General features: G+C 44.7%; 1 protein-coding gene across 1 annotated transcript in view; it reads left to right on the top strand.

Annotated features, from left to right (window-relative positions):
- Nucleotides 1-230: 230 nt before the first annotated feature.
- Nucleotides 231-10,923, top strand: part of LOC148513902 (alpha-2,8-sialyltransferase 8E-like) — a 70,037-nt gene continuing 59,344 nt past the window's right edge. The window contains exon 1 of the mRNA XM_088481323.1: nucleotides 231-331. Within this exon, the coding sequence (XP_088337449.1) occupies nucleotides 231-331 (101 nt within the window). The remainder of the gene's footprint in view (nucleotides 332-10,923) is intronic.

The raw sequence follows: 10,923 nt of genomic DNA, 5'->3' as shown, positions 1-10,923 counted from the left end.
AATAGGGAGGACCAGTATGGGGGGCACTATATAACGGGCACTGCATAGGGGGAATCAATGTTCTCAGATTGACAAGAAGGGGTGTGTGTCATGTTGACACACCCCATTTTTCTGTGCCCCCGCTCCTTGTGGCATGTGACCGTGCCCATTTTTCGGTGTGCGCACAAAGGGGGGGGTACATTTTTCATCTTGCCCTGGACAACAAATACCCTAGTTATGCCACTGATAGGATGGCAATTAAATATAAAGTATATGATACTATAGAAACGCTTTCATTAATCAAGAACTACAGATGTGTCCTCAGTCGTCTTGTGTCCATGCAGCAAGTAACGTGAGTAGCTACTGTGGTCTAGTCTAACATCTATGAGTTTCTTTAACAGGTTGACACTGGTAAGTCTCTTAGTGAAGCCGGATGCTGCTGAAGGTGATACACCCACCAAGGTGCACCGATAGCCGCGCCAGGCCTGGGTAAAGGGAGTGTGGCCTAATCGCGGGAGGCTTGGCCATGCCCCCTTAGGAGATGGAATTTGTTAGCTGGAACATAGGATCTAAACTAACTCTCTAAAACCAGATGTATTAGTGGCAGATATTGGATGCTGATCTCATGCTATCATAGTCATAGGCAAACTCAGTGGGGGTTTCCATCTGCCTGGAAACCCCCCTCCCCAGCCCACACTATGACCACAATAGAAATAGTAATATAATAGTTTGTTACTAGTGCTGCATGTTCTTCTCAGTATCACAAATTAAATAATTAGCACCACCTGTGGATCTTTTAACATTTATCAGCCAGTAATAAATATACCTGTACACCAACTAGAAGATCTGTAAAACATGCACTGTTAGAGATGTGCTGCTATAGAGCCCAATATGTACATATTTGTCCAGGGCAGTGCTAGGTTCTTCTGCTCGTCCTCCAGGCTCCCGGACTTGCTTCAATAGTCTGGAATGGTGCCCACATCTAAAATAAATACATTCAGCTCAGGCAGAATGGCCCTACTGCTGCATCTAATGGCTTACTGTGATCGCTGGTCCTCTATATGCTGGAATTATGACACACAATATACTTTGTATGACGCTTATTAAAGCTGGTTAAGTACTAATTCTGCAATCTTCATTGACAGGCCACACTCACTCTAAAATTAAGCATTTGGAAACCCCCCTCTGGAAATCCTGCGTTTGCCACTGATAGTCATGGCTTCAGTGGTCCACTGTACTACTGGATGGCTGCTTCAGACCTGTTTCCTAATGCTAAGGTTTGTTTCACATTCAATTGTTGTTTGAAACAAACAGACTTCTTAGTGCTCTTCTGAGATGAAAACAGACCAACAGCAGCAGTAGCTTATTGGGAATCCTGGATAGGGGGAGTCAGTTAGCAATCTCATTACCTACACAGCCTACTGGTACACCGTGAACGGTTACAAGTGCCAGGATTCAGGAAAAAGAGGTCCCTTTGCCTGAGGACACAAGCGCCTCTGGACCACATGGTGCACAAAGTGGTAAAAATCTTTGGCTGATATTGTTCTTTACTTGTGAGCAGGCGATCATTGCACGAGCATCCTCCCCCTGGGATTGGGGTAGAGGTTAACTGCCACAATATACCTTGCTTTTCTACCTAAATGGTTGGATGATAATGTACCTATTTTAGGAACTACCTATTTTCTACTGCAATATTAACACTGCAATAATAACACTCTAATCCGCGCTGAATAAGCTGTGCTGCTTTTCCTATATACATTTAACCCTTTACTAATCGGCTATAAGTGGACATAAATATCAACAGCTATTAATCTATGCTGGCAAATTGTGACCAATGATTTTTGATTGATGCTCCGTTATTCCAATATATGTGTGTCTATATAAGAGATCTCTATACTAGTCTCTGGAGAAATTTATATATTGATATGTACTAATATTGTATGGTGGAACCGGTTCCGCATTTTAATAGTAAGGCACTAGTAGCCTAATTAATTAAATCCATCTGTATTTTTCATTTATTTTGATGTTTTAAACAAAAATTTTCGAGATTGTATTATGTGCAATTAAAATAAATAATGATTTTTTAAATCAGCAGCCACTGCCAGCGCTCCCATTTCCTTTTCTTACTCTATAGTACTTACTTTAGCTTCACAAATGACACAGATGGCTTGAAAAAATTTGTTAGGATTTGGGTAAAAATAATATCACACAAAGGAGGTGGCTTTTTGGTCTAATGCCCAGACATGACAATGGCTTTCTTCTTAACATAGACAAGAACAGCTGCCATTGGTGGCTGACTTACTTTTACATAAACAACATCCTTATCATCAATATCCTCCTCAGTGTCAGATACACAATTATCTACCTCATCCTGTTGCACTTCTACAGTCGCATCCTCAATTTTACTGCTGCTCATCCCCACATTGTAGTGTTTGGAAGTGGTGGAAGGAGGCTTCTCTAGGAGTACATTTTTAGAAATGTCATACTCACACATAGCACTTGTGGACAAATTTAAGGGGAAAATTTACTGACAAGCGTGTTTGACACAGTTTGCAAATAGACCACCTCTTGGCCAGCTTGTTTCACATGTGCTACCACTTCAAATTACAGTGCACACAGTTATGATGTCTATAAATTGGGACAGAGCAGCTGCATTCATTTCTCTCATTACATCATAGCAGAATACACCACTGTAGCATTGATGCAGAGTGCTGTTTGAATTCTGAAACTCTTCCCCCAGGCTGAAAAGACCCAGGAGCAAGAAACTGAGCAAGTTCATTAGGTTCTGCGTTGGCTGTGTGGGCCTCATTTTTTAGGGGGTGCGTGAACCTGAAAGCATTGGTCGATGGTGAGGTCATACAGATGTTCCGGCTCAATCGTAACAATATCTGTATTACCTTGCCAAACTGGACCTAGGCTCTAAGACATGTTGCTAATGCTAAGACTCCGGCAGGTTGGGTATGACATATGGACAAATGGAATGCCGTCTGTCAATACACTGACAATGGCATCTCGATGCTGAAAATCCCAACAGGGGAATGTTAAGTAATTCCCCTGTCCTATTTACCCCCTAACCCTCCTTTCCGGCTGCCTAAAACTAACCTTTCCTACCCGCACCATAACTCTCCTGGTAAATGCCTAAACCTAACTCTCCCCCCTTAGTGCCTAACCCTCCCCTCTTTGTGTCTAACCCTAAACTCCACCTGGTGGTGCCTAACACTAACCCACCCTAGCTGAGGCCTAACCCTATCCTCCCCCTCCTAGAGCCTAAACCTATCATCTACCTGGCCTCGCTCTACTTACCATAGGGATGCCGGCTGTCGGGATTCTGGACTTGGCATCTCCAGCAATGTCGGGATTCCATTGCCAGTCTTCTGATGCTGATCGGGATTCCGGTGCAGGATTTTGGCAGTCGGCATCCTGACCATCTATAAATTAACTGCATCCGGTCTCCAGCCTTCATAAACTCCTGGCTGTGTTGCACATTTTGGTTATTGGAAGTTTCACAGTCACAGGTAGTTATTGAAATCTCACGGTCAACATTTTCATCCTTTCTCAGACAGGTCCTAGCTGCATTCCAGCATCTAATAGACACCTCTCTATGCTGCCCTAGCCAGGAGTCACAGAGGAATTCAGTTAGGTTAGCATTTTATCATGTGGCAGGAATGCTTATAGTCCTGGCTGCAACTGACTGCACACACGTTGGTCTGAGACCACCTAGGGCCCATGCACATATCTATCTCAACAAGTATCACGCTCACTCTACTAATATGCAAGTGGCTTGTGATGCAAACAAGAAAATCATAAGTGGTGTTGTGGGTTATCCATGTCACAGCGTGTTGTTACAGTGTGTCTGTGGCCCTTTTTGGATTTTTCCGGAGAACATTTGGGATAAAAGGCGAGTATTGGATCTTTTTCAGGTACTACCATAGGATACTTTACGTTGAGAAGGGGACGTGAACATCCTTGGAGCAGGTAAGTATGTGTGAGTGTGTATGTATGTAATCTTTATTTTTATGGTGTGTGTGTCTTGTGTTTTTTACACATTTCTTTACAGGTGAACTACACATACCAGCGGACCCTTAATGGTCTGCATGCTGGTACTTGTGGTTCTCCAAGTACCAGCATGCGGTGGAGGCTTGCTGGGACCTAAAGTTCTTCTGTAAAGACAATGGGCCTGATTCAGACCTACTCGCAAGCGGCTGTCCACTCACAAGTGGGTCGATGTTGTGCTCTGCGCATGCGCACGACGGCGGGAGCTCCGTCGTGCGCATGCGCCAGACGCGACGAGCGAAGGACTTTCCTTCGCTCGTTGTGTCTGATCAAAGGGGGCGTGCTGTCGATGTTGATTGACAGCACGCCCCCTTTGGTGGGTGTGCCGGGGGCGTGCCTCCCTGACGGGGGCGTTCCCACGGGAACGCCTCCCGTCAGAAGCCGGCCCACTGATATCACTAGTGATGTCAGTGGGAGTGATTTTGGCTCTGATAGAGCCAAAATCACTCCGGGCTTGCGGTTGAAAACCTCAACCGCAGGCTCCGGCTCGCAGTTTCGATGGTCGCGATGGTCACGACCATCGCGGCCATCAAACTGCATGCTCATATAGGCTGTGGGTGGTGACCCACAGCTATACGAGCGTCCAGGAGGATGCTCCATTTTTATGGAGGGCGGCCCTCATTCAGAGCGTGCGCTCTGCTCAGAGCGTACGGCTCTGAATGAGGGCCAATGTTGTTAATTCAATATTTAACACTACACATACACTATCAACCTCCCACCCACCGCCCTAGGGTGGTGGGGATAGCCCCGGGCTATTAGCCTAGGCCAAGGGTGCCCTGGAGAAGGGGACCCTTTTATTGGAGGGTTCCCCAACTCCCCAGGAATCCCTAGCCTGGACTGACTAGCATTCAGGGCTGATGCGGCTGGGGGGGCCTGGTGAAAGGGCTCCCCTGGCTGTGGCATCAGTCCCCCACTAGAAAGGGTCCAGAGCTGGTTTTCGATATACTGTACTGGGAACCTCAAGCCAATTTTTTTCTCTTTATATTTAAACCAGGTCTGTCCCTGCTGCCTGGTGCTGGTTCATATATTACTGTGGAACCCTACACATTTTGTTCCCTGTAATTTTAAGAACCAGGACTGGCTGGCAAGTCTGGGGCTGGTTAGTCTTTAGGGGGGACCCTACGTAATTTTTTTAAAAACATTAACCCGTCATTTTTTTAAAAACATTAACCCGTTTTTAACCATTTACAGAAAGAAACATACACAAATCACAATGATTTGTGTATGTTTCTGACCATCTCGCAGCTCAGGGGGTTGAGAGATTGAATAGTCATTTTGACAGAGAGTTTGCTCCTATCTCACCTGAGCTTGTCATCCCGATTCTTGATAAATTTGAGACAAGTATGGTTTAGGTGAAAAGTACTTCCGATTTGGCCCGATGGTGATAAGATTTGAGATTGCTATCTCACCTGAGTTTTACGAGTAACATGAGAGAAATCTCACTCTAACTCACCCGACTTATGCCTTTAGTAAATTTGCAAGCAGGAAAAAAATTAATATCTCAGCTGAGATGGTCAGCTCGACCTATCTCGATTCTTATTACATTTACCCCTTAAGTCTTGGAAACACTGGAAATATTGAAATATTAACAATAATGTTTATCTTGTGAATATATGGTTTAATAATTAATTATTACAATAATTATGAGATAAATACCCTAAAATTCAGGATAATTGCAGGAATCAATAAAAGAGAACAACTTTTATCGCAGAACACAATATATGGTTCGTTCACAAAACTATCATCTGTAAAAATTACCGTTTTCTCATGTGAATTTTTGTTTGTAATATTTCATTGGCAAGGTACATAATTTTAGATAAACAAAATAAGTTATATTTTAAAAAGGTTTTCAAAGTGAACCTGGAAAAAAAAAGAAAAATTTGAGGCCGGACAAATGGGGGTTGGCTGCTGGGTATGTACAAAGGGTCTGATTCAGAGGCGCTCGCAAAAAGTGAATCAGGGCGGCAGCTTTTTATTTAAAAACCTGGAACCTGGCCACTCGCTATGCTCTGGCTGACCACCCACAGCTTTTGCGAGTGGCCAGGTGATGGTCGCGACTTTCACAACCATCCGGCTTGCGATGAGACCATTGTGGTAGGGTCTCATTCTTGCAAGCCCAAGTGATGTCAGTAGGGCCACCCACAAATGGCAGGCATTCCTTCAGGAACACCTCTGTTTTACCAACCACCCCTCCTCCCAGCCTACAAAATGGGGTGAGATGTCGATTAACATCGACAGCCGCCCTGTTTGTAGCGAGCCCCAGAGCAAGTGAATTTCTCACTCACTCCGGTGCAAGCGCATAGTGCTAGCGAGCAGGTCTGAATCAGGCCAAAAGTTCAGTGGCCCTTTAAGGAGAAAACACATTCCTGTATGCTAATTAATTATGCATGTTAAAACTCTGGGTCTCATTCAGACCCGATCGCGAGTGCAGGATGCTCGCAAGCGGGTCGATGGTACCCAAATGCGCATGCGCACGATGGAGGCTGCTCCGTCGTGCGCATGCGCGAGACCCGGCGAGCGATGGGGAAGCTGTCGCTTAGGGTCTCGTACCAAAGGGGGCGTGCTGTCGATTGTAAGTGACAGCACGCCCCCTTTGGTGGGTGTGCCAGGGGCGTGGCTGCCCAGACGGAGGCGTTCCCATGGGAACGCCTACCATCTGGGTCCGGCCCCACTGACATGTGATGTTAGTGGGAGTGATTTTGGCTCTGATAGAGCCAAAATCACTCCAGGGCTTGTGGCAGCGAGACCCTACCGCAAGGGTCTCATCGCAAGCCCGATGGTCGCGATGGTCTTGACCATCGCGACCATCATCATGGACGCTCGCATAAGCTGTGGGTGGTAACCCACAGCTATGCGAGCGTCCAAAAGGACGCTCCAAATTTAACTAGGATGGCCCTGATTCAGAGCGAGCACTCTGGTCAGAGCGTCCGGCTCTGAATCAGGCCCTCTGTTTGTTTCATAGGTTATTCTTAATATAGCTCTTTTTCCTGGCTACTGACACTGGGCCTGATTCAGCATGGATCGCAATTACGGTTGCAGTTGCGCAATCTCATGCAACGGAGCTGCAAAAATATTGTAATGTCTACACGGCTCCACCAGCATAAAGAAACCTACTTTTGCTTTCTCACATCTGTACAACCTCACACTTCTGCATAAACATCAGGACCATATTTACAGCAGGTCTGACCTGGCTCAGAAACTACAAGTCTCGTCACACACAACGAGTACTCAAGCTGCATATTTCATCACAGTGGCTAATTTATGCACGCTCATGCAACGGCATTCCAATGGACAGGCACGCCTGCGTTTCTCGGAACACTGCCCCATCACCACATACAGGGCCGGATTCCTGTGCCTTTAGGCTCCACCCCTTCCATACAGAGCTGCGATTGCCAGCAATTATGGCATTTATCTCCTCATCCTGCCCACTTCATTATGTGAGATCCGGGTACTCTTCCGGGGGTGCAGGGAGTTCCCCCAAAATTTGGGAGCCTCCTGACACTTCCGGGAGAGTAGGTAAGTATGGTGTATGTGTGGTTGTCACACACACTACACACTCTCACACTGCATTGCAAACAGACAGGCTACGGTCTGTGTTGCTGTTGAATGTTAATTTTTGCTTCTTTAAGTTAACTTGCACCTTTGTTTTCACACTGCATTATATTATATTATCTGTCCAAAAATACTATACTGTGGCCTTGATTAAGAGCCGGACTCTCTTTCAGAGCGCTCGCTCTGAATCAGGGCGGCATTTTTTTTTGAGCTAGCCTTCTGGCCGCTGTGGGCGACCACCCAGAGCGTTTGCGAGCAGCCAGATGATGGTTGTGATTGTCGCGACCATCGGGCTTGTGATGAGATAGGGTGGTAGGGTCTCATTCATCACAAGCCCCAGTGAGCTTCTGGCTCTAATAGAGCCGGAAACTCACTTCTGATGCTGCCCCCAAACGGCAGGCATTCCTTTGGGAATGCCTCCATTTGGCCAGCCACCCACCCTGCCCTCCTCCAAAACAGGGTGAGGTGTCAATCACAATTGACAGCCACCCCGATTTGGTGCGAGACCCGTAGCGACGGAGCACCCGTCGCTGGCCGGATCTCATGCATACGCATGCCGGAGCCGGCTCCAGCATGCACAGTGTGGGTCCATCGACCCGCTTGCAAGCGCTGTGTGCTCGTGAGCGGGTCTGAATCAGACCCTGTGTTTAATGCTGCTGCTCCCCAAGAAGACTTCTGTGTTTTGAGTTTTTTCCCAGTTATAGATAGAAATAATTGAAAAAATATATTTTTTCCTGCTTAAAACAAAAAAAACCTGCAGTCTTTTCTAATTGAATTCAATTATATATTTCAAAAACTTTGTTCAAATTAGTGACACATCATATATTTTCTTGGTGTAGTGGTGTCCTCCAATTATCTGCACCCAAAACAATTCTCATAGAGACATTTTCCTTCAAATGCATGCAAACAATTGCCAGTGTTGTCTATGTCTTAAAAAACAAAGACATTATTTAAAAAAAATATACATAATGTGTTACCCTTCCTGGGCAAGCATTGGTGTGTGCAGTGGTGTCCCCATTCATCTGCACCCAAAGCAATTCTCACACAGACCTGTTATTCCAAGGGTGTGAAAACAATGGCCAGTGTTGTCTGTGTCTAAAAAAAAAAGACAGACATTATTTCCAAAAAAATTATATAGAGTGTTATTCTTCCAGTGTAAGTGATGTTGTGTGAAGTAGTGATCCCCCATCATCTTGCATCCCAAAACAATTCTCAAGTTTAAAATAATAATTTATTTGTTGGTGTAAAAAAAAATCATTGATCAGTCCATAGAAAAGCAGGAGCAGTATCCCAGAACTAGTGCTGCAGCTGCTGCCAGTCATGATACTACTGTACTTCAACAACTAGTAAAGGTGGTCAAGGGAAAAAATATTTCATAAAGGGCACCCGAAATCGAAACAATATTTTACAATTTAAAGAAAAAAAACATTCCCCTCTAACAAAAATAGGAAAATGTACTTCCAGCATGCCATACACCAAATGCAGTGGGAAGGAAAGGCTTAGACCATGGAATTTTTTGTGAGTGGTGGTCCTATTACTGTTGTGTCATGCCCTAGAATTCCTATTGCAGAAGCTGAGGCCAAATACAGGCAGGCATTTTCTGTATCTTGCATGCAACACCTTATTGCTATGGGTCTGAAGGTATCACCTTTATAACTAGCAAACCAGTGCAAAACAAAAACACTAAGACTGAAAAAAACTGTATATACAATCTTCACAGATCCATGAGGAGAGTCAAGGGTTTCCATGAGTGTTATCTGTGAGTCTCACATTTCTGACTCTGTATTTGTAGAGAAGCCTCCTTCCACCATTTCTAAACCCTCTGCAAATGTGAGGATGTGTAGTAGTAAAAGTAATGATGTTGGCATATAAATTGGGGATCCTACTGTAGAAGTATAAAAGGATGAGAGGGTTAATTGTGTATCTGACTCAAATATGGATGTTGATGATGAATCTGTAAGATGATGATAACATTTAGGAGGAGGATGTTGTTTGTGTCAAAGTATGTCAGCCACCAGTTGCAGCAGTTCTTGCCAGTGATAAGAAGGACATTGTCATGTCTGGTAATAAGACCAAAAAAAGCAAACTCTTTTGTGCTGAATAATGTTTTATTAAATCCTAACATTTGTTGAGCCATCTGTACCATTTATGAAGCTAACGTAAGTAGATGTAGGGATGTTAGCCATCTAAGACACTTCTCCCTGTTACATTATTTGCATTAAGTTTAAATTATTTTGGAAAATCTCAAAAATCCTGTAAAAAAATAATAACAAGCAGTCCAGAATTAGCTGCCAGCAGCAGGGGTAGATCCCAGCACATACAATCTACACTATCTACACCTAGATGATCAACCTCCTCATTAAGAATTGGATATAGTCCTCTTGCATCCAATTTGTGAAGGGTAATTGACTTCAACTGTATTCAGGATTTCCAAAAAGAATCCTTGCACACTAGGGCTGCTGCTGTTTGTTAGTCTTCATCCAAGAAGGGTACTAAGAATAGTAGTTTCAAATAACAACTGACTGTGAAACAATCATTTGCAAGAGGAAGCAAGTATATCACAGCCATCCAGTTACAAATCCGATCACTGAAACGTTGATGAATATGCTAGCATTAGGAACCTCAATCAGAGTCGGTCATTGCGGCCGCTCGGTCGTAGGTGAAAGGGACCGGTTATGAAAATGAAGCGACCGCAAGTTGCATCGCTAAGATGAGATCGTTAGCTGAACGACCGAGGGTAATAAGCGGTCGTAAGACTAAAACACACACCCTTCTCGATCACAACACACACCATTTTCTGGGATATAAGGATTAATTGTGACCATCGGGACCAATCGGAGCTGATCGCAGTGCTTAAGGCTGACCATACCCTCTCTTAAGCACTACGATCTAGTCAGTGTAATAACCACCCATGTCACGTGTGCCAAGACACTATTTTGTTAATTATGCACTCCCATTAAACGCCATTTGCATAGTCAGGCACGCCTGCATTCGGATCTCCGCGCCTCTGTTTTCAAGCACCTTACCCTGTAACCACCCACAAATGGTTCATTCTGTCACTCAAACTAATGACCTGGCTGTGTTCAAGGGGAGAGAAATTTCTGATCGTAACAGCTAGCTTGCGCACGTACATTGCGAATTTTACGCATGCGCAGTTTAGCGAATATTGGCTGCGTATGACCTAGCGGCCGCAACGACCACCTCTGAATGAGGTCCAAGGTCTAAATCTAGTATCTGCCTTCAATGCATCTTGTTTTAGAAATGTAATTGAGGTCCTGTGTCTCCACTACTAAATTCCTTCTCAATTCCATTTTACCAAAAGAGCAATTCCTTGCCCGT

The sequence above is a fragment of the Taudactylus pleione genome, unplaced genomic scaffold (genome assembly GCF_031769625.1).
Source record: "Taudactylus pleione unplaced genomic scaffold, aTauple2 ptg000268l, whole genome shotgun sequence".
In the NCBI taxonomy this organism is placed as follows: domain Eukaryota; kingdom Metazoa; phylum Chordata; class Amphibia; order Anura; family Myobatrachidae; genus Taudactylus; species Taudactylus pleione.
Note: the sequence above shows the minus strand (reverse complement) of the source record. Positions and strands in the feature narration are given on the sequence as shown.